Below are 27,205 nucleotides of genomic sequence, written 5' to 3'. Positions count from 1 at the left end.
AGTGCGCCAATAACGGTGTTTAGTTCATTTCTGCTCTCTTCGGTTCGGGTGTTTCTTACGTTCGTCATTACGCTCTTTCGCGTGAGTATTTCAATCAGTTATTTAACGGCGTGAGTGTGAAAGAGTGCGCATATATTTTCGTGATCTTTGCTTTGATGAGTTAGAACGAAATGGAGAGCGAAAGTGGTGAGTGAATTGATTGACAGGTCTCATTTAACAGTTAGACTGAATCATTTTACATTCGAATTCAAGTTGTAATCAATTTAGATGTCGATGACATTGTGGCGAGCAACGAGGGGCCAGAACTGCAAAGTTTTCGCAGCAATTTCGGGGATGAGTCGAAGAACTCGAAGGTGTCGCGCGATCACGAATCCAATTCGACACCTGTGCAGATGTTGCGCCGAGCCAGCGAGACTGTCACTCAGCACATACTGAGTGATCTGGAGCCCGAGACCCAGCATCTGCTAGACGGAGCTCTGGCTGGGCTGGGAGATAATGCCCCAAAGCGACCGCAGGCTCCCCCTCGCTCGTACATGACTAACAAGAAAAACCTTACGAATAACATTGCTACAGGTGGGTGATTTATTATTATAGAATTTCATATTATATGCCATATATCAGTTATACACTGCTCATTCTATGTACTGGGTATTTCCTAGTCTCTTACGCCCGCATCTGCAACGAGTTATGGCCAAAGTTTTGCTCCCTTTTGGCTGTTACAGCTGCGCATTTGCGGAAAATAACTATTATTATTATTGTTAGATTGCATTTACATTTGCCTTCCCCTCGATTGTATTTTTGCTTTGATAATTTTCGCATAATTTCCACCAGAGCTCGCATTTAAATTAGCACGCAGAAGTCTGTTTAAATATGCCCAGTTAATGTTTTTGGCCAACTGGGAGCATTTTTAGTGCGCGCAGCGAAAACTTTGGCTGCAAATGAGAAATTCCAACTCCGTTGCATACTTTTAAGCTTGCGAGACAATTTTTCTGGCTGTGTACTTAAAGCAGCAACTGGAGCAGGTGAGCGAGTCGCAGGTGGGGTAGCACCAGACTGCCAAATACTCGCTTGTGGAGAGGGGAGTAAAAGTTAAAGAGAAATTTGTGTTAGTCTTAGAAACTATGGAAGATACGAGCTAATATATATATATATTCAATTATACAGATATAAATCCCTGGCTATTCATCCGCCAAAATACTATTGCTAGGGTGTTTTTCAAGTATAATATCTATACTATCTAATGTCCATTTGTAGTTACTGTAGAAGTTCTCAGTCATCCGCCTTCCCGAATAGATATTTCTATTTGATTAAATCGGCTTTGCATACCCTAAACTTTATATATTTATAGAACACTGATCCTATTAGATAGATATATCATATTTCGAAGAATTTAGTTAAAATAAAGTACTAAATATATATAAATATTTATAATATTATAAATTGGGTTCATGAGCTCCCATAAAGTGTTTTCCGATTTCAACTTAGGTTAGGCTTATACAACTCATCTGAAAACCTTTTCAATTAAAGTTACACGAGTATATGCAATTCGTCTAGCTTAAGTCAAAGCCAATATACTCTTTCGCCACCCACTCTAACGAGTATAAAAAAGTGATTTACTCTCCTTCGTGCAGTCAAACCGTTGATAAATGGAACTCAGCATCTCCGCGCGTCATTCATTCGCAGATGTATTTACTTTTATGTAGATACATTTGCATGCGCATGCAGTAAATGCAAGTGCACACACACACACACACACACACACACATGTGCATGACTGCATGTGTGCATCTTTGCATGTTTACATGTTTACATGCACACGCATAATAAATAGTTATAGTAACTATATCAGCGCATACCTTTGGTCTGTCCATTGAATAGGCAACTGTTTCAGCACTCAGATGCCCGCCTCATTTCACTTGACACACATGCATACCTGTGCACACAGTAGTTCGTTTCACTTTGACTCCTCTGCCCCGACGGGGCCAGAGTTCTTGGCCCGCAATGGGCTCTGACTGCATCTGTATCAAAGCAATCTGAGCTCTGTCTCGATTAAGAGGCCAAGCGGGTTCATTGTGCGAGTGTAAACGTTTACAGTTACCTGGGAAATTGTTTGCTATGAGGTATGATGAGCAGGCGTTGCCTTCATATTCCAATTTCTTAGTCTGAATAGCTAGTTGAGTAAACCTCATGACTTCTAGCTTTCAATCTTTTCGATTTTTTGTTCGGTTTGCATACTTCGATCTCAGGAACTGTAATAGCTACAGACTTATAGACATTACAAATACATATTCTTGTATAGCGCATGCACTGGCTATATTTATTTTTTCGATATAATATTCGATCTCAATAATATCGATAAATATTGATTTTCACTATTTTAGTTTCAAGCATTGCTCAAAAATAATAAAAGATGAAGCTGATAAATGTGGAATGCAGGCAATGTCTATATATGTTATTCACAAATGTGGAAATACCTTTTATAATATCATTCGTATTTCACAAAATCCACATAATAGAAATTTTTTTCTGCAGTTTATTGAGGATTACATAATTTGCCAATCATATGTATGTTTTGTAAATTTTCCATTCGAATCGTATGTCCAGAACCCAAGTTCCATTAGTATATTTCTCATAGTGCGGAGCTTTGAATGATACCGAATAAGCCTTGCTTACTTGTGTGTGGAAGCACACGTATCAGCAAGTCGTGAATAGAGATAAGTAATAAATTATAAATGTGTAACATATATAACAGAGCGAAAGAGACTTCACCATAACACAAGCGCACAAGCATAGAATACAATTTTAATAGAGTTCAGTTAACCTCAGTTCTGCTTTCAGTTCGTCTTTCATGTGTAACATTTAGCAAAAACATCTAGTTTTGTGTAACTGCTGCGTCTCCGGGTTCATTTGGTTGTTTATGAATAAAGTTTTGCAATAATTGAAATCAAAAAATTTTGCTCATCTAAGAAATTGCATGGGAAAGTTTCAGAAAATATTTCATTCATAGCCACTTTAGAGTTGTGGAAAATGAAGAAAGTTAAAATGGCAGCAGGAGACGGGAAAAAAACTAAGATGAAACACAGGTAAATGCTGACCAAATGGACATCAAAAGTAATAATCAGAGTCTAGGTAGGTGTGCTAAGAAAAAGAGGACCATAGGAGCGAATATCTTTAAAGTTGCTGCCATAGGGCGAGCGAGCGAGAGAGAGAGAGAGAGAGAGCCTTAATGACTTTTGGCAACTTGCAAAACCCAAAAGTTCATAAAAATCTTTTTTTCCAAACTCTGTGAAATATCGCAATTGCAGGCCACAAACTGAATTTGCCGTCTCACCTGCTCCATGCAGCCAGCTGTACATACTCCTTGCTATCTTCAGGTGACACCTTGTGCAATTTATGTTCAAATTTCAAGCAACAGAAAAGCTGGGCGTCACATTGAAAAAACTACCAAGAATGCGCCGCTGGGGAGTGCACGACTAGCAGATACCCTGGCCATTGAAAGAGAACTACTATTGCAAGTAGTGTAAGTTGTTTTATAGAATCGTATACACACATTCAATTGGCAGAAACTTTATCTGTTTAGTAATCACTACCTAATAAGAGCAATAGACTATCGTAACTCTGGTTCCAGTTGTACGATCTTAATGAAACTGTCGTGTTTGTATATGCTCTTATTACATATGAATATATATCCAACAAATATGTATGTAATATCAAATTTAGCAGCTCCAGTTTATTTAACCAATTTTTAATATATTCATACTTATCGTTATCGCTATCGATGCAATTTCTAGGTAATATTACTTGCTTTTGCTGTGTATAATAAATAAATATATAGCTAATTTCTATTTAAAGTCTCTAACTATTATAGTTTTCGAGATCAAGAGAAATCAGTAGAACAGAGATAGAGAGTGAGAGAAAGATATATAAACATTTCAAGATCGCTTGCGCTCGATCTCCAGACTTTGACTATATATAATTAAAGACATCTCTCCTGATACAAGCATTCACGGTCAACCAATACACCCCACTTAACCATTCTGTAATGTGTGTATAAAAAGTGAGAAAATGGCTCTGCCACAAAACTTGGCAACGCCTCACATTATTCATAAATGTTGAACGGAGTTGCGGAGCGAAACTAACCAAGCGCGAACAGTGGAAACATTTAAAATTAATTAAGCAATGTTAAATATTTGTTGCAGCTGAAACGTTGAATTCACATTGAATTTGTAAACACTCCATGGGGTACACACACACACACAAACACACACACACTGACACACACACCTGGCTAGTCAGAGTCAGAGAGCAAGTTCAAGATGTGATCAATATTTACTCTTGATTATGGCTAATTAATTGATAAGCAAACGTCCAGTAAACATAATTTGCGAACTGTTTGTGGGTCACTGGGTGAGAAGCTACATTCTCTTAACTAATTACCCATTCGAGTCTGTGACTCACACTGATTATTATAATATACACGTTCGGCATGGAGAATGGAGTATATTGGCGCTAAGCTAAAGGGTAACGTTGAATGGTAAAAGTTGGACACTTGATGTTTAGAGGATATAGACTATACTCTGATCACATTTCAAGAAAACTATTTTTAATGTGTGTAGATTATCTAATACTATTTAATATAATAAATATGTAAATGTATAAATAGTGTTAGTATATTACACTTACATATTTAGAATAATGCCATAGATATGGTTTGATTTAAAATACATGGTTGTAAGATTCGTGGGTTGTCTGATATATCTATGTCTTTCAAAGCAATTTCATGATTTCTCTGTATATAGATAAATAAATCTTGGGATTTCTCAGTTAGTGAATGAAAATTAAAAAAATAGTATTGACTTTAATTATTAATAATTATTCAATCTGAAGCACTGACGTGTGTTTTCTGCAGTCGCATATCTGTTTTCCGCAGAAAAGAATTGTAATAATATTACATTCATAATTTGTTCAGACTAACTTTACAAAAAGAATAAAATTTACATAGTAATAGAGCTTGCTGTTGTATTGCTTTTCCGTTTGAATGAATTTTATATGATATATGTTTCTGTTAGTCAAACAGTCCCGTATAGCTTTAATTTGAAAATTTTCGGATTTGCGCTAATAATATGTATATATTTAAATCTTTTCATTCTTTTTTCTGTATTTCGATTTCTATTTATATAATTTAAGTATTTTGTCAAATGTATCATATATATTTACATTTTTCAGGGAATTCAGAGCTAGTGTAAGACATAATTGCTTATAGTAATGCTTATGAAGGCCATGCAGTCCAAAGGCAGTTGCGTAGAGTGATCGAATAATACCATCGGGCAGCATTTGGGGTGTCTTTTAGTCGTACACACTCTAAGAGTACTGTAATTAGTCTAAATTTAATTATTTGTATATGACTGGCGTGTAAACAAAATTTGATCTCAAGTGAACTTGAACTATTATATCTGTTCCGTAGCGCATTAAAATTGCCTTATTCCTGAGATAATTTTTTTTTTTGTATATTTAATCTAATATTTGCTTAATATATCTTAGCGTCGCTCGTGCAGCGACTTTGTTTGCTGTTGTTTATTAATTGTTTTGTTTTTTATTTATAATTTTTTTTTTCACAAATTAAAAGAGCGCAAGCTGAGAGCGTGAACTTGAGAGAGAGAAAGAGAGAGAGAGAGAGAGAGAAAGAGGAACAGAAAGAGAGAAATTCGTTTATGTTTTTTATTAGCATAAGATATTGGAAAAACAAACGAGAAACGCAAATATTCTCTCAGATCTATAGATGTTCTTGGGGGTTTCTGATTCGTTTTGCAGCTTTTGTCAGTTGAACGTCGCGACGCGTCGACTGTGGCGCATCTCATCTGAGATAAGTGAGATTTACTTTCGATTCATCTTGTATATGTATTTCATTTAATCTTTTCGTCTCGGTGCGGTAGGTCGCCTGAAAGTTGTTCGATTTACGCTAATGTTTTCGACTTAATCCAAGTGCAATTTGTGTTTTCCTGTGCTCAAGTGAATTGTTGATTATTGTTGTTATTTAGAATAACCCAATAAAATTGTGTAAATTAAGTTTTACGTAACGTTTTATATATAAAAGTCAATCGGCATATTGTGAAGTAATAAAAATTCTATTTTAGCTTTTATAATGAGCAATATGTACTGAGGCTCTATTGAGATTTAATTTAAAATATTTTTTGCTACTTTTTAATATTAAAGCAAACCGTATTTGATATAATTTTTACATTATATATAGATTTTTAAATTTTCTACTACCTTTTTCTGGAACATAGATAGTTGGCTTTTACAGTTCATACTATTTTTGTGTACAATATGATGCCTTTTTACTATTTACTACCTTTCCGTCGCTTGTTAATTGATCGAAAATTATTGAATTCTTCTTTATATTTGAGTATATTACCTTTTAATTATTGATTTGTTGCAATACGTAAATTAGATTGTAAATTAATTAAATATATTTAGTATATTTGTTTTAATTTTTACTACTCTTTGCAATTTTGTATATGTTTCTACTACTATTTTCTTTTTTTATACTACTATTTTTTTCCTTTTTTTTTCTATCTACTACTATTTCTTTTCTCTATCTATTCCACCCTGTGTTACCATTCGCTGATTATTTAGTTTCACTATTCATCAGCTTTAGAAAGTGCTTGAGCTGAGAAAAGTGTTTAATTGTTCGGAAGTCAATTAATTCAATATGGCAATACCTATTTAAAGTTTCAACTACTATTTTTCTTAGTACAAGTAACGCTATCCAACTAAATGCTAACAGCTTAATATCTTTTTTATATCTAATTGAGAAAATAAACTTAGTTGCTAGAAGTTTCTACAACTTAGTTTGTGATTAATGAAATTTTAATTGCAACACTTAACATGAGCTTAATATAAGATTCACTTTAACTTTTAAATATATCTTGCAATAATTATAATTATGACTATTTATCTTAAAACTTCCACACCTTTTTTTTTTTTATCTAAAACTACTATTCAATGCCTTTCTTTTTTGTGTTTTTACTACAATTTTCATTTGCTTCATTTAAATTCTAGGAATCTTATCTTAGTTAAAGCAATTGCACTTATGCAATATCTTTTTAGTACCTTGTAAGTTTATTCAATGCTATCTCACTCTTGCTTCTACTACTTTTTACCAGTAATAAGTAAAGCTAAGTTATATCAGCTCATTCGCCTTTTTTCAGTTAAGATAAATCAAATCCGCCTTCGATATTCACCGCCCTTCTACTACTCTTTATTCTTCTCATAAATTGATCAATCAGAGCAATCGATCTCAGCTATTTTCATTTCCACTTTGCAGCCAGATAATTGATCTCTTGTCATTTATCAGTTAGAATTAATTAAAATGTGTTTTGCATTTGGAAAACTGCGAATGCTAATTGAGAGCCTTGGCGATCATTTAGATGTTTTCGCTAGTCGCGTGACAGGTTAATCCAAGATCGGCACGTGATCCACGTTAGGGAATGCTCCCTGCTCGACAGCGAAAAATATTTGCAATCAATTAACAAGTCGTCGCTGCTCGGTGACAACGTGCAAATAGATTGATTTGTCGAAATATATGTAAATACGATGATTGGGAGCGATCGAATGTTGAACCGGTTAGCGAGAAAATCAAATTAAGTGCTAATTACATCGAATTTGCTCGCTAACTAAACTGAATCCAGTTTTATTTCTTTCCCGGGAAGAGGGCCCAGACAAACTTTGGAAATATTTCCATTTAGCCGACATCTTGCAAAGAAGTTTGTTGTCAGCTACAAATATGCCAATTTGGTGGCCTGTTGACATCGCCAGGTCGGAAGGCGGCGATAGGAGCATTTTAAGACCAAGTCAGCCCAGGATAGCTATAGCTACACTTTTGAATACCCCTTTGGAAAGAGTTTAAGTGGAGAGTGTTGGTTTTAATGCAAATGATTTGTGATATTTAGAGGAAGTGGATGAAGCAATGAAGTTTATACGTTCTCGACTGAAATAAGGAACTAAATCGATTCCAATATATTAAAATTCCCATCTTTTTGCTTTTAAAACTATACGGGAAAGTCGGAAACTATAGAAGTCTTAAACCTTCCTTGTCAAATGTATATTTTGTATACCTTATATAAAGATAGCTGGCACTTCATTACTATTTCTCAGAACATTTCCCTACTATCGATAAATATCGATATTTTTAGTTGATTTTGTAAGCGTATCTATTAGACTATAAGAGATAAAATCAGCAAATTTGGTTTGTAAGTTCTCGAATTGATATTTACTAATGAATATGAATTTAAGTATTGATATATACTAACACATATCATAATATAATTACAAAAACTAAACCGTATTTCAAATGTTAGAGTCTTGAGTTAAGATACATATAATTAGATGGATTTCATATTCAAAAATTAATTAAGATCCTTCATCTAGAACCAGAGTTCAATCAGTCTGTTTTGCATAGTGTGAAGCTTTTTAGGATCAGGAGCACAGATAGTTGTCATCTCTTATTTCATATGAGTTAAACAACAATCTTATTATAATATCAACAATTGCGCTATCTGTGCTGGGTATCGCCCAGTCGGCTACAGTCGACCAGAACTTTCTTACCTGTTCTGGCATACCTCACCTTTGCTGCTGCTGCTGCTGCTCGTGCTGCCATCGCAGTTGAGCGCAATCAGCGACTGTCAATCGCTGTTGCAATCTTCAGAGTTGGCTGTCATCGCAGCAACGTCTTGAGGTATTTCGCTGCAGCGCCGTTGTTGAATTTTACAATTCAAACGTGAGGCAGGGCGGCGCGGGCGTGCAGATGTCGTCTTGCTGTCGTCTGCTCCTCCTCCTCGCTCTTAACTTATGCATGAGCTAAACAGATGAATGCAAAATGCAACATTCTGGCACTTATAACCAATTTGCTGTGTTGCAGGTTAGACAGGCAACAGGAAAGTAGAAGAACAATGGGAGAAACAAGAAAGAGTGTTTTGTTAAAGAGTAATTGACTAGGAGATACCCTGTAAGCCGTGTGGAACTTTATTTGAAAGTATTTTTGGTGTGATTCCATGTATATGATTCAATCTGATATTGAAATCAGATAAGGGATATGCATTGGGGTTGAAGAGCAGATGTACTCTGGTTGGATATGGAGGGGATGGGCGAAAAGTATCCATAAGGGAATCTCATATAACAGATAAAGTATTATACATATGCTGAAAAACAAAACTTTTATATAGATTTCATGGAAAATGGAAAATTATCTAAGGGGAAAGTAGGGAATAGAAAGAGTACGGAGGTATAGAATAGAATACAATAGTATATTCATGTATATTATAGTATAAAGTATAGCCTAGAAGATTCCAGGGGATTCATATTTTTTACGAGTGTTGAGTTCATGTCATTCACATTCCACATCTAAATAACCCAATTGACTAAGAATAGTGGAGCAAGTCCCTTTCCATATGCAGGTCCTGGGAAATGCTTTCACTTTGCTTCCATTAACTAGTCCCCATTTTGACTTTAATCTACTTTAGAACTTGATTATGATTGCTCTAACCTCATCCAGGTCCTCCGCTAACTCTGTACACCTAACTAGCATACCCTACCTCACTTCCTTTCCCTGGGTATGCCTGGTTTATCACTTACCACTTAGCACTTACAGCTCGCCCAATGGGATCAACACATTTGAGTATTTAACATGTTTACGCCCGCTTTCGCTACTTGCAGTCAGGCGCGGCAGGCAGCAGCCAAGCAGGATGACACAATGCGACAATGCGAAGAGTGCGGCGGACTGTGCCGCCCAGCCATCACATACTAAATTAGACATACACAATTTCTCCGAGGAGGACCACCAGGACAATAATGGCTCGTCTGAAATCGTTGGCGGCCGCGATGGGGCCGAGACGCAGCCACAAAATGCAGCAACAATAATTTTAACGCCGACATCATTAAATTTAACAAACCCGCCGCCGAATGCAGCACACAACAATGGCCGGCCGAATGCAGCAGACACTGACACCAACGGCCGGGGTTATTCAGCGCACGGCGAGCACTACAAAGGACCCAAGTGGTAAGTGGAAAATGCTCCATTGGGGCGGCAGCTGTAGCTGGGGCAAGAGCGGGGGCAGGGGCTGATGGGGCCTAAGCACATTTTTGGACTCAGTTCCCTGGGCCTTTCTCTCGCCCTCTCTCTCTCTCTCTCTCTCGCTCGCTCTCATTGTGCATGTATGCGCTTTTGCTTAACTCTTTTGAATGCACTTCCGGCACAGACAAGCAGACAAACACCCATACATAAATACCGTTAGACATACATGCATGCACACTGGCAATGCACGCGTTTTTCGCATATCCTTTATATACCCTAGAGCACTTTGAATGCGCTAAAGAGGTATATTTGAATTGTGCAAATGCTGCAGAAGAGGAGAGCGAGTCCAGCTGGCATAATATATATAGACTTGATAAGATGAGTTGAGTCTTGCTTATTGAGCTGACTGTCTTTCCTACAGTAGACTGTCCTTTATTAGAGTGTCCTTTAATGGCCCGTTCTTAATTCGACCTTCAGCTCTTCATTATTCATCTGTCCTTCATTGATCCGTCCCATATTTATTCGACCTTATTTATTCCGTCATTTATCCATGGACTTATCCTCATTTCTGTTCTGTCTATTATCAACAGTACGACAATCTCGGGAGCTATACAAGCCACATACTTGAAACTTGAAATATATATCCTAGAATATCATATATCTTCAAATCATCATGCTTTGTTCCTTATGCATATCTTGAATGCTAACAAATTTGGAAGAATGTATTCCAGCAGAGGAATATTTCCATTTTGGGTTACTTACCCCTACATCCGAGCAAGAAATTAATAAAATAACTCATTCTTAAGCAACATACAAATTTGGCTGTCATAGTCATGCACTGAGAATTTCGTACAAACGGGAGATCTAGAACCAGAGTTCAATTAAACCATTTATCAGAGAAGAGAACGGAGGGAGACAGAGAGCCGCATCAGTGTGTGTTGCTTATGCTTGTTTGTGTGTGTGTGTCGGGTATCTGCTAGTCGTGTACACCCAACGCATTCACGCCTACTTGTTGTTGAGCTTGTTGCTTATTGTTGTTATACATTACATTTTGCTTTGTGTTTATTTCATGTGCTGCAAATGTTGCACTGTCAGTGTCTGCTATATTGTCAAAAAGTGTTTCCGTTGCCTCGTCTGGGTTAGGACTCGGCTGCTGGTTCTACTTCTTCTTCTATATTTTTTGGGGAGGGCTTGGTGTTAAGCTTTTATGCGCAGCGCTGATGTGCCTAGTTTTTGGGCTTAGAAGCAGCATTGAATCGAGTGGGGCAACTATTAAGGTCGTCGGAGAGACGGTGTGAGGTGCGGCTACTTTGACAAATTGATGAGCAGGGCCAGAAAGCTGTATGCATTATTGATGGTCTGCAGACAAAGGGGTAATTAATTAAGATGAATAGATGATGGCATCGGGTTATGCTGACCTTCATGAATATGGGCAGGCCTATTTCAAAGAACATGCCCGCACGCAGCTTGACAGGGCGTTTCAGGAACTCCATGTAGCAGTTGAGGATTTTTCGTGTAGTCACCGAATACTCCAGCCAATTGGTGTTGAATACGCTGTTTGTCAGCTGATTAGCCGAGACGGTCAATTCGTTGCCGTAGTAGCAGGGCAGAAAGATTTGCACAATCATCACGCCCACAAACTGTAGAGTCGTCGCCAAGCCGCCCGTGTTCGACTTGCCCATCTGCACCACACGGTAGAGGCTGAAGCAAATGATTAAAGCGCTCAAAACAACCTGCGAGACGACGTAGGGCGAGACCAGGATCTCACATTGCTTGGTTAGACTGCGAACGCGTTTGTGCAGCTGAAAGAGGTGTCGCAGCTCTGGAATAGCCTTCACCTCGGGCGCTTCCCTCAGCGCCAGCAGACGTCGATTCATGAGCCGGTAGAGCAGCGCTATGTGGAACATGAAGTAGCAGCCCATCGTATCCAGCAGGCAATTCGGGAGAAAGCACATAGTCATTGCTAGTACATTGTAGGTCCAGGCATAGAAGTAGAACTTTGGAGTACGCCAATCGAAGGGCACATAATAGCTGAAAGGCAATTCATAAGTCTCCTGATAGAACACACTGAAGTAACCCGTGAGGGCAACCATCACACAGCCTGTAATGTAGGTGTAGAAGATGCGCTGAAATATTTTTTGTTCCCGTTTCCAGAAATGGTTTTCTTCCTTGTTCTGTAATTTGTAGACTTCATCTCGCTCTAGCTCATCAATGTATTGAAAGGCCTCTTGGCGTCTGTACCAAATGTTGATAACTTTGATGATCATTACAAATTCCGTTAGCGCCATATATAGAACGTTGCCAGCCTCTTCCACGCCCTGAGATCTAATAACTTCCACCCACATAAGGGCCGTGTAAGTAAAGGTGAATGGCAGATACAGGAGATATGGATATATTCTTTTTATCATGCTCCATTTATAGTCTTCATTTCGCCATTTCCAAATTCCCAGCCAACGTTTTATCACAAGTACTTTTCTTATTGCTGATATGCGATCCGTAGTTTCAGACATTTCCCGTAAAGCTCTTGACACTCAATATTAAGCTAGCAACTGGAAATTAGCTGCTTTTATAGACTTCGAGGCGCAGGTAAAATATCATGAAAATTTTATAGATGTCGGAGACAGTAATATATCTCTCTCTCACTCGTCCGTCTCCCTCTCCCTCAATGCCACCCCTCTTTCAGTTACAGTCATTTCATCGAGCTTACTTTAGTTCCCAGCTGAACTGTTATACTAGTTCTAGATTGAATCTAAATCACATTAATTGCAATGATTAATGTGAATTTTCGTTCAAAATGAACTAGTTCCGTTCATCATGAGCTGCCAGCCCTGCTCGCATTTCTAATTGCTCGTCATATTTACGTATTTAAAACCAGGCTCCAATTACAATAATTAGCTCGTTGACATATTAAATAACCCCAATTGCTATTAATCGTTTATTGACTGAGTCACGCGATTTCTCACCGATAATATTTTCAAATACCATTCAGTGCCGAGATAACTCTGGCCTTGACAATATATGGCTCGGCATGAGCTCAAATTAGTCTCAAATGAACTGTTTTTAGTCAGAAATTTAATACATATTGAGAAAGTTGTCTTTTAACTTCGATATATAGGAAAGATTATCATCTCAATGTTCGATTCTTAATAGAGATTCACTAAAAACCAAATTAAATATGGCAAATATATTTTATGGTATATTCATAACTACTGAAAGTGTTCTAGTCGAAGTTGCAAAGGTCCTCGTATATAAATGTTTTATATATTTTCAATAATTACTATTTATCTTTATATTTACTTCTTCCGAAAAAAATAATCAACATTCCACTTTTTCTATATCAAATTATTTTATTAAATATATAAATATATATACTATTAAATATTTGTGTAAGGACATAACTTTGAGCAAATCGTAGTAGATATATATAGCCAATTTTGGGGTAGTTTTAATGATAAGTTTCGTATAGTCATAAGAAATAAATATATCAAAATTTTCCGTCAGCAGAACCAATTCATTTCACATAGAGATAAGCAGGAACATAAACAGACATATTCATTAGCTAAAGGTAGAATATGGCATTTCAACATTCTAATCAATAGCACATACTTAAGGGTGACCATATCGTATCTTCTAAAGATTTGTTAGATATTTACAATGGGTTTTTGAAACTTGAATACAGAAGTCGACAAAACTTTTCGTTTAATTGCATTTTATTAGCTCAATTGGCTTATTCAATTCAAGAATTTACAGATTAATTAAGTTTTCCTCGATGCATTGAGGAGTAGAGCGAAAAAGCTGTAAGCATTGTTCATGGTCTGCAAATTAAAATAGAAAAGGTTCACATTAGGAGTACAAAATTGTGAATACTGCATATCTGATATCAACCTTTACGAAAATGGGCAATCCAACCTCGAAGAAGTAGCCAGCCCGAATCTTGGTGGGTTTCTTGAGGTGCTCCATGTAGGCGATGAGCAGCTGCCGGCTGCGCTTGTCGCACTGCAGCCAGTTGGTGTTGTAGACGTCGTTGGTCAGCTGATGGGCATAGACGGTGACCTCGTTGCCGAAGTAGCAGGGCAGGAATATCTCGAGCACCATGACACTGAGGAACTGCAGCATGGATACGAACTGGCCGGGATTGGCGCGGATGCCCACGTGCTGCAGGCGATAGCCGCTGAAGCAGATGATGAAGGCGCTCAGCACGATCTGGGAGAGGACGTAGGGCGAGACCAAAGTCTCGATCTGGACAGTTAAGCTGAAGCAAAACAGAGATTAAGTATACGACGCATCGTACTCGGCTCGATTTACTTGCGTATGCGATTGTGTAGCTTGAAAACGATGACCAATTTCTCTTTGAATTCGACTTCACTTGCGGTATACTGCAGTCCCCTCACTCGGTAGCCCAGCAGGCGGTAGAGCAGCGATAGGTGAAAGAGAAAATAGCATCCGAGTGCATCGAGGCAAACATTCGAGACACTCGTCACAGTCATTCCGATCAGGCTGTAGCCGTAGGCATAGTAGTACCTGCGCTCATTGCGGTACTCGAAGGGCACAAAGTAATCAAAGGGTAGCTCGTAGTCGTGCAGAAACAGCACGCCAATGCAGCTGCTGTAGACCACGCCCAGGCTCGCGAGCAGAAACAAATAGAAATACCATTTGAAGAGCCTTTGCTGCTGCTGCCAATAGCTGTGCTCCTGCTCCGACTGCAGCGCGTAGTCGCTTGAGTGCTTCATGTGGCCCATTATCCGGCGGGCAGCTGTGCTCCGATACCAGATGTTCAAAATTTTCACAACCAGCGCGATTTCCGTCAGCGACATGTAGAGCACTTGGCCGGCCTGTTCCAGGTTGTTGGACACAAACGCCTCCAGCCACATGAGTCCAATGAAAGTGAATGTGATTGGCACGTGTAGTGCATAACGGTAGTTGACTTTTAGGAACGCCAGCACCGGGGGCTCCTCTCTGGACGTCGACAGCGGCCAGAGTCCACCAAGGCGCATTATCCTCAACACCCAGTTGATGGCGTCTGTGCGCTCTGTTTGCGTAGTCATTTCTGGTCGAGACGGTGCTGAGCCAAAGGCTTTTTATACCCACAAAAGGGAAACAATTAAAAGCAATTTGTCCATTTAAATTCGGCAGCTGACACGAAAGGTGGTTTTAGGTGGGCTAGGGGGCATACAGAGAAATATAAGAATACATGGGGAGTTTAAGACACTGAAATACTCTACAGTCTGTTTATAGACAGACTGATATATCTTACGGTTCACTTTTAAGATATACAAAATGGTAAAAAGCTTGAAATTTTTAAAGCAAGACTCAAGCTAATAGCTCAAGATTAGAAGAAAATAGAATCAGCCAACACCAAATCAGAAGTCTGTGAGGTAGTTAGAATAATAAGTGAATAAAAATGTATATATTTTCTCTAGCTTCCTTGGTCTTCAAGTTGATCAAGATTAGAAGAAAATAGAATCAGCCAACACCAAATCAGAAGTCTGTGAGGTAGTTAGAATAATAAGTGAATAAAAATGTATATATTTTCTCTAGCTTCCTTGGTCTTCAAGTTGATCCTTACAAGCCATATCAAATTATTATGAAATTTGACTGACCCATTAAAGAAAAATATTTATCCAACACTGCTTTTGATATACCACAACACCTATTAAAGGTTACAAATCTATAGTTCATGTAGTTCTCGAGATTTACGTATGATCAACAGAAGAAGATAATATGGAATTATTTTGTCATATTAATGCATATATTATATGATGGAGCACATCTATTGTGACATACAACTACACAAAACCAATATACGCTTCGTATAAATCTCAAGGGTATCGTTATGAATTGTAGTTTATTTAAAATATTACCTATTTCTATTCTCTTATATAGGTGGCGGCATTTAGTCTTACACTGGAATCTCGTCTCGGAACATGTCGCGCTCTTTGCCATTTTCATAGGGCTCTGGACATTGGCTCTGGCAATACTGCCCAGCTATGCGGCACCAAGTACGACCATCATGCGCATCATATTACTGTTTGTGGGCGCACAAATAACTGGCATACTGGTGACCTTCATTCATCTGCCCGACATGCTGGGCATGCTCTTCTTCGGCGTACTGTACACCAATGTGGGCTTTGCCAACTTCGAGGGCTACGAACGCTTTGAATTGTTTTTGAGGTAAGTGTGGGTGGGAGTAAAATAGTAAGGTATAACAGTTTTGGTATAACAGTTAAGGTATAACAGTATAACAGTTTGGATATTGAGTTTTTTAGGTAAAATTGCAGCTTGGATAGCAATAATCGATAGATAGATAGTTTAGAAGCCAACAATCTCTGCTGTAGGCCTAATATTTAAATTCTTGTCTCGTACATGTATAACAGTTTTGTTAACCTTTTTAATAGAGGTCCATAAAATTGAAAAAAATCTAAGCTGTATTAAGTTTAAGCTTAGGTATAAAGCTCTATAAATGCGGTCGTTAATATGTAAAGGACATTAACGGATTTTGCTTTTAAATACTGTTATACGCGTGTATAATAGTTGCAGCAAATGCATCAGCTACAATGGCAAATCCTTTTATCAGCTTTGTAGTAAAGCGTTCTTTGTGCTCTTTTATTGCAGAGAATTAGCTTTGATAAATATTATGCTGTTGGCTGGCCTGGGGCTGGATGCTGGCGCCTTTCGTCGATTGTGGCTAATGATACTGCGACTGACGTTATTGCCAACAATAGCTGAGGTGGCCATAATAGCTGTGCTGGCCTACTTCACGCTCGCCATGCCCTGGCTGTGGGGCCTCGCCCTGGGGTAAGTACAACTGAAGATGACAGACCTATATGTGTGTGTATATATTTATATGTATTTATGTGGGCTGTTTGTCTTGTAGGCTGGTCATCACGGCTGTCTCGCCGAATGTGGTTGTCACAGTCATGCTGAAGCTGAAGGAGGATCGATTGGGCCTGAACAGCGGCATTCACACACTCATCTATGCAATGACCACGTGCAACGATGTCGTGGCCATTTTCCTGTTCGGCGCCGTCATGAGCATGATATTCTCAACAAGTACGTGACAGCCCCATATGAACTGCCTGTCTGCCCCCAGCAAGGGGTACTTACACACATGCTTGCTTGTTGTTTGCCTGCTTACAGACCCGCTGCTGCAGAAACTATTGCAGGGACCCATTGGCATTGGAATTGGACTTGTTTTCGGCTATCTATATGGCATGCTGCTACACTATTTGCCGTCGCGTAATGCGGTAAGCATGGCAGCCACTGAATGTCTATATGCGCGAGGGGTGCCCATAACGTTTGTGGCTTAGTATGAAAAGCCAAAGCAAGTGCTACTACTACTATGGAAAATCGAACATTGCCAGAGAGTTCCCTTAGCTAACTTTGTAATAATGATTTCATATTTTTATAACCTGAACCCATTGAAAATGGGAAATCAGGGTATAATGTTTTTGTGTAAAAGTATGTAACAGGCAGAAGGAATCATCGCAGACCCCACAAAGTATATATATTCTTGATCAGCACGATGAGCTGAGTTGATATAGCCCTGTCCGTCTGTCCGTCCGTCCGTATGAACGCCGAGATCTCAGAAGATATAAAAGCTAGAGAGCTGAAATTTTGTGTGCATACTCGTGTATACCATACGCAGTACGAGTTTGCTTTATTTTTTCGATAACTCATCCGATAACTTTTTTTATCGAGAATAATCGAAAAATTGATTTTGTTTTTTGAGCCTCATCGAAGTACTATTAGATGTAGAGACTTCAGATTTACTGTGTATATAGTTATGATGAATACAAACATTTTGTGATCAACAGATTTTGGATACCACGCCCCCTTCGCCCCAAATTTGTAAAAAACGTATTTCAAGTACTAGAGACTTGTGCTTTGGAATGCTTTGGAACACCATTTGACCATATAATTACGCCCTGAAAGTTTCATTAAGATCGTATGTTTACAAAAGAAGTTATTCACCAAGTAAATTCTCATACTATTGCCCACACTGCAGCGCAGCCCAAGCGCAGTCGCTGCTTACTGCGCAGTTAGCAGAGCGCGGGCGCGTGAGGGTGGATGCATGTAAATATATGTGTGCGTGCATAAAAGAAGTGCAGATTGATAAGAATATCAGCTTGGAGGGTTCAGGGTATCTCCTAGTCGAGCAGTCTCGACTAGAGTCTTCTTACTTGTTTTAACTTTTTGAATAACAAAATAATTTAGGGCACAGAATTAGCTCTGTTAAACATTAAACTGAGTGAAACAACTGCTGGAGGAACCATAAATTAGAATTTATATACCTTGGATTCCTTGAAAATAAGTATTTGAGTAGCATTCATCTAAAAGACAGAAGCAGTTTTAGCTGACCTTATGGTGTATATGTAGGAATGCGTTTTATGTATGTCTGTCATTGAGTCCAACTCTCTTCTTATCTGTGCAATTATTCGACTGAATATCTGTCAACCATTTCCATTTCCTTATTATCGATAACAATCGACTATTTGATATTATCTTATCGTCTTAAATACAGCGGTATTTGTCGAAGCAAGCCATCTAGGCAGACCATATTTGAATCAATGTAACTCAAAATTGATATAGCTAGAGATGTCATTATATAAAGTTTACAATAATTCAACATAGATCATATGACAATATGCCAAATCTCTTATATAGTATATATTCTATATCCTGTTACTAGATTCTAGAAGAGTAACAAATGCCCACACTTCCATTCATTGCATTTTAATCGAGTCACACATTCCATCGCTCTATTTCTCTCTCTCTCTCTCTCTCTCTCGCTCTGTTGCAACTTCTGTGACCACCCTCGCAGCTATGGTTGACTTTCACTGCATCACGCTGTTCAGTGAACACTTCTACACACTCAATCAGAGCATTTAATGGCATAAAGCGTGCAGCTCAAAAGTTTCGCTGGAACTGCTGCTTCTTTTATATAACATATATACGTATGTGTATATAACAGAAATTTGTGAGTCTTTGTGTTCATGCCCATGTGTGTGTGTGTGTCTGTGTGTGTGAGTGTATTTTGGGCGCATTTTGCATAAAAATACACTTAGATTCAAAGCGACGACGCGTTGTCGACGCTGCCACCGAAGCTGGCGACATTTGCGACGACAGTTACTGACGGCAACATCCCTGGAAACTTATGACACAGCTGCGCTGGGCTAGGCTACGCTGTGCAGTGCTCTGCAGCCGGCAGTCGCTGCTATGTAGCTGAAGTCGGAGCAAGAGCTGCAGCGCTTCCATTGCAGCCGCAGCCACAAAACTCATTGCTGCAACTTACACCGCTAATGGTGCGCATAATCAAACGCCATGGGTGGCACTGAACTGCCTTTTGAACTTGCACGGAAATGCATATGCCACCATCTCTCTCTGCATCACTCTCTCTCTCTCTCTGCATCACTCTCTCTCTCTCTCTCTCTCTCTCGCACATAGAGCACTCATAACTTTTGTTTTCCTCTGCAACATTTCCACTTGCCACAGAGCAAAAATTGCTAAAGTGTACAAAAATGTCATGCTGTGCTCCACGCTTGCTCCACGCTCTCCACTCTTAAGATTCCTGCATACATTCTATTTATTGTCACTGTGTGTGTGTGTGTTAGTGTGGGTGAGTGGGCGTGGCTGTCTGTGTGTAAGTGTCTCGTTTACACCCAACACGTTCTAGAAAACATTTTTTTTTAAACTAGAAATTACAGCTCTTGGTGTTAAATACACTGTTAAGAAAATTAAGCGAGTGGCTGGGTTTTACGATCGCTCTACATAGAGCAAATCTCTGTTATATGATCTTTCAAAAAATCTATATATATGAATGCCTAGAGCAATAAATGTGATTAAAATTTGATTTATTAACAATTTAATTTGCCTTGCAGACTTTCCATCTGAGTTTCTATGGGCAAACCATACCAAGATAGCCCTTGAAAAGTTAAATTATATTGCTATTTGGTATATTTGATATTTTAAGGCAGGAGAACACAGTTGTAGCTGTAGCTATACTAACTCTTCCAATCAAAAATACGAATGAAAAAGTTTTTTATGATTGCAGAACTAGAGAAATAATACATTCTGTGAGAGAGGCTAATGTACAATAAAAACAAAATATTTATTTACATATAAGATTCAAGCTTAAGGTATTAATAACGAGATGCAAAACTAGAGATATAATTGAAATGAAAGTATTACAGAAGTAACCTCAAAAAAAAATTAATTGCGTTTCCATAAGCGTCTAAGACTAACGTAATCTAGGGCTATTCTTCGGTAGGTTCCCCCTTTTACAATCCAAAAATGTTATGAATGATTAGCCCAAAGTTAGTCAATGTGAATGTCCTAAGCATAATGAAAATGCGAATGAAGAGAAACCAAATTGAAATTGAAATTTAAAGACCTGCACTGGTAACTGCGTTGATTTTCCCTTCCGCCAGCTCACAAACAAAATGTTCACTCTTGTTTCTCTACTTTATCTCCGCCCGTCTCATCTCTTTATTAGGTCTATGCGAATGGACTGCGCTTTGTTCTGACTCTGCTGGGCGGTACGATAGCCGTGATGGGCAGTCGCGTTATTGGCTATACCTCGGCAGGTCCTCTCGGCTGTGCTATGCTGGCCTGCATAGCGGGCGTCGGCTGGAAGCGGGAGAAGCTCAAGATGACGCCACAGCAGCTGCAGGCGTATGAAATCGTAAGCTCGCTCAGCTGTTCAATTCGAAGTGTGAGTGCGAGCTCAAAACTCTATTCAATTTCTAGGCAAGTGTGCCGAAGCGTCTGGATCTGCTGTGGAAGTTCCTGAAGCCCGTCTCATTTGCGCTCATTGGCAAGGAGATCAATTTCGCTGTACTGGAAGGACGCGTCATTGGCTACGGAGTGCTGCTCGTCTTGCTCGGAAGTTTGGTAATTGGCTTTGCTGGCAAATTGCGCTCATGCTGAAATACTTTAGGATGCAAATTTAAGACTCTGTTTTCGCCTTTGTTTTGCTTCTTTGCAGGCACGCCTAGCTTTTGCATATTTATCTACATATGGCGGAAATCTGTCGAGCAGGGAGCGTGCCTATATTACAATTTCCGGTTTCCCCAAAGCAACTGTCCAAGTAAGTTAACATATTCAACAACAGCTACGGCGTTGCGGCTGCTGCAACGCCATGGTGTGGCACAATGTAATAGTGCAACTTTTTCGATATACCCTGTAGACTTTGGTGTATAGTATATGGGGTGTTTTAGCAATTTGCATGAGCAATACGCAAAAGAAGATATTGCTGAGCACGGCAGTTGATAAATCTATTATTGTTTAGAGTGAACTGAGTTGCTCTAGTTCTCAGCAGCTGTTATATAAATGTGTCGATCCTTGGAATGCAAACAGCTATAGACTTGAAATGCGATATATATATCCTAATATGCCGTACATCATATAATTATTTTAGTTTTCTTCAATATCTTAGCTCACTTTCATAATATAGAGAGAAAATCAAGAGGGCTAGCTTGAAGACAATTATAGCTAAAGACTCTCCGCTTACTTTTCATAGTATTTTGTTAAGAAGTGCTCAAAATCAAAATATATGGCTAGGGTATTCGCTAGTCGTGCATAGCCTCGCCCAGTCATCATACTTGTTTCAGTTTGGCTTCGGTGCCGGACATTACCCGTACCCATGGTTTTCTCGGTCAGCCATTATTTGGGTTATGTTGTTTTCCTCAAAAACCCAAAGTTATTCGTATTTTCGTATGATCATGTTGTTGTTGTTATTATTGTTGTTTGTGATGCTGCAGCAGCAGCTCTTGACAATTGTCTGCAGTTGAACCGCAAGGGGACATTTTGTTCACAATGTGTGCGTGTGTGTGTGTGTGTGCCTTGCCTTTGCTTACGCGCTTATGTGGTGTTTCCCTCTTTGCGGTTGGCCGAAATGAAAACGTTACATTCGCTCACCTAACTAACGGCTGTTGCTGGCGCGGTTTTCTCATGCCTCTCTCTTATTGTGGACTCATTCGACATAAAGAAGATGGGAGTGTACGACTACGGAGATACTTAGTAATATGTGTAGAAAGGTTGCTCAAATTATTGTAGACTTAGTTTAGCACATGAGTATAACATGTTGACAATGTCCGTAGCACTTTACTATGATGACTAGCTTGATTGAACTCAGGATCTGGCTGTATGAACTTGATGAAATTTTCAGGGCTTGGCTATAATAGCTTAATAAGCGTGTGTCCTAAATATGAAGACTATAATATTTGAAATATCCTATATTTGCGCAATTTCTAAGTGAGTGAGGGTAGGCTCTATAACCATCGCTAAATATAAACACAAGAAACTTGGAATTGTTAAGATTCAAGAGTCTCTGCCTGTTACACACATTACCTCAGCACTATTATACCCTCCATATCCAGCAGGGACTAAAATATATGAATAATAAACCTCGGACCAGGGCTTTTTGTGCTACTTAAATGTTGCTTAATAAGCGGTGTGCCAAGTGCTTCGCTATGTAAGCTTCTCTCATAACGAAAGCGCATTTCGTGTGCGCGATTTGCAAGCCATGCTTGCATATTATATTACGTATACGCAGCGTTATTGTTTTTTTTTAACTTTCATGCTCTCATCTTTGCAGGCTGCCTTGGGCCCCGTCGCCTTAGACTTGGCGCGCTCGTTCGACGGCACAATCGACATGTCCCTGCCCAATAACGTGCTCATCATTTCGGTGCTGGCGATTATATTCACAGCGCCATTGGGCGCCATTCTGATGCTGCGCCTGGCGCCGTTCTGGCTGAAGCGCGGCGATCCCGTGGACACGGCCGAGTCACCTGTAACGCCCATCGAACCAAAGTCACTAAATAATCTCAATGTGCGGAACTCTGAGAAGCTCTGAGCGAATGCAACTGGACATTTCTCTAGTGAGATAGTTTTCTATAGTTTTATATATAACAAAAGTAGTATAATTCTAATAGCTAAGCCTAAGGTGAGGGGTAGACTTTGTAAGTGTGAACGTTTCTCAGCTGTCATAGATTTTTAAATATAGCAAATATAATACATTTTTCCTTTTGTATATTTTAGATATTCCAATGTCGAGTTTATATTTTCTTCTGTAGTTAAACAATCGATTTAGCATCTTTTTCAACTCGAAATTTTAGGACGAATTCAACTCAATTGCGGTGCATTTTCATCTCATTACAAAACTCGCATAAATTATCAAAATCTCAGCCCTAAGCCCCCAAAGACCTTAAAGCCGTGGGCATTTATAGAGAAAAATTTACCCAAAAAACCTTCGCAAATTTAATTGTTTTCATTGAATTGCTAATTATGATGGGATTTGTGTTAATCTGTGAACTGGATTATAATAATTGCTCGGCCAATTAATTTAAGGGGATTTGGTGGGCTTAAGCATTGTCAGCGTTGTTTGTTTATAAATATTTTGGTGTTTTTTTGGCGCCTGCTTGTTGTTGTTGTTGCTGTTGAGTGTTTTAAAACAATATATGAAATTAATTTCCTTTGGTTGTCGCAGAGCAATATATTCGAAAATTCGGTTGGAGTGCAAAATATGTTTATAATGATATTTGCTATTGTGGATTTTGGTTAGCTTTAGTTGAATTAAAACTGAAATTTGGTGAGTTGAATTAAAATTGAAATTAAAATCTTGTGTTCTTATGACAGTTTATAGATTGGCATATGATATTGTGGATTAATGTTATTTAGAGCTATAAAATATTCACACATGAACAGTGAAAATTCGCGACGTATTTTAAGCATACGCCATATAATATACTATGTATGATTCTACAAAATCCAAATGCCTGAATGTAAAGTTCCTGGTTCAAGCATAGCTAAAAGTCTTATGGAAATTTTTTATGAAATCATAAGACCTTATTATTTTAACTTCGAATATATCCATAAATCATTAATATAATCATAACTCTACGATCTTTAGTTTATACATAATTTCAAGCTAAAGTCTCCAGAAATCAATTATCTTAAATATTATTATAAAATATTTATATACATTTCCATACAGATTAACAAAGCATAAAATGTGTTTCTACAACAATCGCAGAGCGGCAAGTTTCATTCTGCCAAACATCCCCAATGTCGCCTTCGACAGCTCCAACTCCCCTAATGAACCGCGCGCTCTATTGTAATAATAAAGCAAAGCAACTCGCATATAAAGAATTCGAGCTTAACAAAGCATTTAATAAGCATAAAGCAAAACAGGAATTCATCAGCGCATGAATGTTTTGTGATTCAGTTTTATTTTCCATTTTATTTCCCTCAATCTCACTCTCTTTCTCGCTCTCTCTCTGCAATTTGTGGCATAGGGCAAAAGCGAGAGCTGCAAGCTGAAGGTAAATTAGTGTTATTAAAATAGTTACATTGGAATAATTGCGCAACTTAATGAGAGTTTTAATGAAAATGCATGGGTTTTGTTCTGTTTTTTGTATTATTGTGATTTGCTATCATAATGAGAAACTGAAATTTTTAGATTAAACTGTCTTTGTAGCGCTGAACTGAAGTTTACCTTTGTTAGTCTCAGAATGTGATTAATATTTGTGGCTTATACGTGATGCATATTGCTCAGAGCTGAAGGCAGAAGAGGGCGTGGCTAATAATAGAGCCAAGATCTAGCTCAAAAGCAGTTGTAGAGACACGGCTCTTTTTCATTATATCTTCCACATATTTGAAAGTACAGTTGGCTTTATTTTGTATTTAATTTCTGGAATTGGATATCATTTTATTTTTTATTTTTATTTATTTAATTTTTTTTTTCCTTAACAGAAGTCAATTGAAATGAAATTCCCTTGTAAATTCTGGCTTATATTAACGGTATTTGAATTTTTCAAATTTTTCTACATATTCAATGGCGCATTTTGATGATATGCTGCAAATTTCATAAAAATGTATTAAAAAGCATAAAAGTTATTGAAGTAAACGTGAGGCCAGTTGACAAAGCCACGCAGCTCAGGCATTTGCGCTATGCGTGTGCACACACACACACACACATACATTCATGCATTCTTATTGGCATTCTATAAATAGAATCGCAACCAGTGCTGCCAACTTTTTACCAGAATAAAAAGCTGTTTTTAGATGGAAGAAACGGAAAAAAAAGCTGAAAATTTTTACAAAAAAGCCTAAAAAAAAGCGGTTATTATAGTTTGATTGTTTTTTTTTTTTTTTTTTTAATTTACAAGATTTTTAGCATGCTATCTAATTCTTCGCGACTAGCATCGGTTTCAGAATCGTACGACCTGTTAGTACCTATCATGCGAAGATAATTTGAAGGAACTTTGTATTCATAGCAGCATTTGCCCAGTCTTCGCAAACCATATCTGTGTGTTATATTAAATAAAAAAGTAATATATATATCGGTATCATCTTTTCACTCTCAATAAAATATTACCTTATGCTAAGAATACTGTTTATTGTGCTTAGGCTCATTGAGTTCCTTAACTTGGACTTTACCAAGTTAAGCTGGCTAAATACGCGTTCCACCTCCGCGTTGGACCATGGTAATGAAAACATTTGCAGGGCAACAGCTGCCAAGTCAAGGAATCGGCGGTTGCCGCCAGAATCCTTGTAATTGGAGACTTCATTCCACAATTCGGAGCTGTCATTAACGTTTTCCCACTTAACTAGATTAATATCATAGTACTGCCGCTCAATGTCGGCTATTCTGTCTACTTGGAGGTGTTCCAACAAAACTGTAATTACTTTTTTTTTAGTTGACACAATTTTATCAACGGAAAAAACGTCAATGTTTTTTAAGATTTTAAAATTGTCGGGGAGCCTGCAGATAAAATCAAAATTATTTAAAGGTCGGTAGAAGAATCAGAAAAATTGGTTACCTCTGCTTTAGCTGCTTGATAAGTTCAATAACAAAAGAAGAGCAGCGAGCACGAATTTCTTGTTCGAGGCCTGCATCGATATTTAAAGACTTGATTTTCTTTTCAAAATCATACCCTTTGTACATATCGGATTCTACATGCTCTTTTCTTACAAGTGGCAACCGCCATGTTAACCATGGTGCGCGCAGAGGTTTGTGCAAGACTTAGCTTAAGTGTGTGTTAGTGCTACATATCCGAACGATATACATATTAGGCTAAGGCAATTAGCATTCGATATATACAAAAAATATATACAATATTTAATACAAAGTACATGTTTTCAGTATTAAAAAAAATCGAAGTATTAAAAAAAATCGAAAAAAGCCTAATTCATTTTCAAAAAAAGCCAGAATTCCCGCTTCCCGCAATTCTTAAATATTTCACGCAATTTGTCTTCGGAAAAAGCCAGATTTGACGGGAAAAAAGCTGAATTGGCAGCAGTGATCGCAACGCTGATTGAATTGTATGTGAACTGTTGGCTGATTCTTTAGTTGGGTATTTGTCACTAAGAGGATAAGTGCTGGAATGACGTAAGGCGAGGCATCGAACATTGAGGATACTCTGGCTGGAATTTCAAGTAGACTTTTTTTAGTTTACTAAATAGATTTTTCCTTTTTACAGTGACTTTTCTGCTATTAAATTATGGAAAATTGTGCAATTGCTGACTATTTAAAGAGGTAAGTAATACCCTCATTATTGCCCTTATTGATCACAGCTGCTCAGCTGGCATTTGGTGTTTGCTAAACGACATATAATGGGCAAATGCTCTGAATCTCTTGCCAATGCACAATTACCGCTAAGCAATTGAGTTATGCTGCCTTTCAATCACACTCAAATGGCTCTTTGGCACGCCCGCTGGCCTAATCCTGCGACAATCGCTGCCCTTATCGCAGCTCATTTGAATTCCCATGTAAACACATATTTACTTATATATATTGTATATATGTACCTCCATAGATCATGCTTATCAGCGCAGCTAATGCTCGTAAGTATTTCCCTGTAAATAAAATAAATTTCATCACTTTATTATTGTAATTCGCATGGCGAATTTCTATAGCATCGCGCGCCACTTTCCCGCCATTGTGCGCCAACAGACAACACGCATAACACAAATACCACGACAAACTACAAGAAACAATGCACAAAAAAAGCAACAAAACAAAAATGAAGAAGCAGAAGAAAACAATTGAGAGCTTGCCAAGCGGGCGTAGGCAACTGCTTAATACTTGTTCAAACTGTTAATGGGAAAATTTTACAATTTTTAATTTTTTGT

The 27,205-nt window shown here is 38.2% G+C and overlaps 4 protein-coding genes across 7 annotated transcripts in view; 2 read left to right on the top strand and 2 right to left on the bottom strand.

Moving 5' to 3' along the window:
• LOC108651688 (short-chain dehydrogenase/reductase family 16C member 6) overlaps window positions 1-27,205 on the top strand; it is a 184,647-nt gene that overhangs the window by 58,049 nt on the left and 99,393 nt on the right. The gene's annotated exons all lie outside the window — the stretch shown is intronic.
• Window positions 156-23,109, top strand: Nha2 (Na[+]/H[+] hydrogen antiporter 2). 3 transcript variants are annotated; one of them, XM_030382785.2, is made up of 11 exons: window positions 156-186; window positions 253-573; window positions 9,715-10,057; window positions 15,956-16,243; window positions 16,685-16,867; window positions 16,947-17,122; window positions 17,210-17,316; window positions 20,565-20,753; window positions 20,819-20,962; window positions 21,057-21,158; window positions 22,668-23,109. In XM_030382785.2, exons 1-11 carry the CDS (start codon window positions 171-173, stop codon window positions 22,923-22,925), a joined length of 2,127 nt encoding a protein of 708 aa, XP_030238645.1. In that variant the 5' UTR covers window positions 156-170; the 3' UTR covers window positions 22,926-23,109. The 3 variants fall into 3 exon arrangements, with proteins under 3 accessions (XP_030238645.1, XP_089119235.1, XP_089119241.1); XM_089263109.1 differs by lacking the exons at window positions 156-186; window positions 253-573 and adding an exon at window positions 5,772-5,929; XM_089263115.1 differs by lacking the exons at window positions 156-186; window positions 253-573 and adding an exon at window positions 6,011-6,029.
• Window positions 11,378-12,582, bottom strand: Or94b (Odorant receptor 94b). Its single transcript, XM_018113675.2, has 2 exons — window positions 11,491-12,582; window positions 11,378-11,431 (listed from the first exon to the last, which is right to left on the bottom strand). Exons 1-2 carry the CDS (start codon window positions 12,580-12,582, stop codon window positions 11,378-11,380), a joined length of 1,146 nt encoding a protein of 381 aa, XP_017969164.1.
• Or94a (Odorant receptor 94a) lies at window positions 13,828-15,222 on the bottom strand. The gene is made up of 3 exons (XM_018111334.3): window positions 14,378-15,222; window positions 13,958-14,324; window positions 13,828-13,887 (listed from the first exon to the last, which is right to left on the bottom strand). Exons 1-3 carry the CDS (start codon window positions 15,115-15,117, stop codon window positions 13,828-13,830), a joined length of 1,167 nt encoding a protein of 388 aa, XP_017966823.2. The 5' UTR covers window positions 15,118-15,222.

This window comes from Drosophila navojoa, chromosome 2, assembly GCF_054131105.1.
Source record: "Drosophila navojoa isolate 15081-1374.11 chromosome 2, UAZ_NAV_1.0, whole genome shotgun sequence".
Taxonomy (NCBI): Eukaryota; Metazoa; Arthropoda; class Insecta; order Diptera; family Drosophilidae; genus Drosophila; species Drosophila navojoa.
Note: the sequence above shows the minus strand (reverse complement) of the source record. Positions and strands in the feature narration are given on the sequence as shown.

Excerpts from the sequence above, each read along its gene's own strand:
- Nha2 (XM_030382785.2), top strand. Across the intron at positions 17,123-17,209 it reads GAGCATGATATTCTCAACAA|ACCCGCTGCTGCAGAAACTA; the intron begins GTACGTGACAGC and ends GCCTGCTTACAG. Across the intron at positions 21,159-22,667 it reads TCCCCAAAGCAACTGTCCAA|GCTGCCTTGGGCCCCGTCGC; the intron begins GTAAGTTAACAT and ends TCATCTTTGCAG.
- Or94b (XM_018113675.2), bottom strand. The coding sequence starts at position 12,582 with ATGTCTGAAACTACGGATCGCATATCAGCAATAAGAAAAGTACTTGTG. Across the intron at positions 11,432-11,490 it reads GCCTGCCCATATTCATGAAG|ACCATCAATAATGCATACAG; the intron begins GTCAGCATAACC and ends CTTTGTCTGCAG.
- Or94a (XM_018111334.3), bottom strand. The coding sequence starts at position 15,117 with ATGACTACGCAAACAGAGCGCACAGACGCCATCAACTGGGTGTTGAGG. Across the intron at positions 14,325-14,377 it reads CTACACAATCGCATACGCAA|CTTAACTGTCCAGATCGAGA; the intron begins GTAAATCGAGCC and ends GTTTTGCTTCAG. Across the intron at positions 13,888-13,957 it reads GATTGCCCATTTTCGTAAAG|ACCATGAACAATGCTTACAG; the intron begins GTTGATATCAGA and ends TTTAATTTGCAG.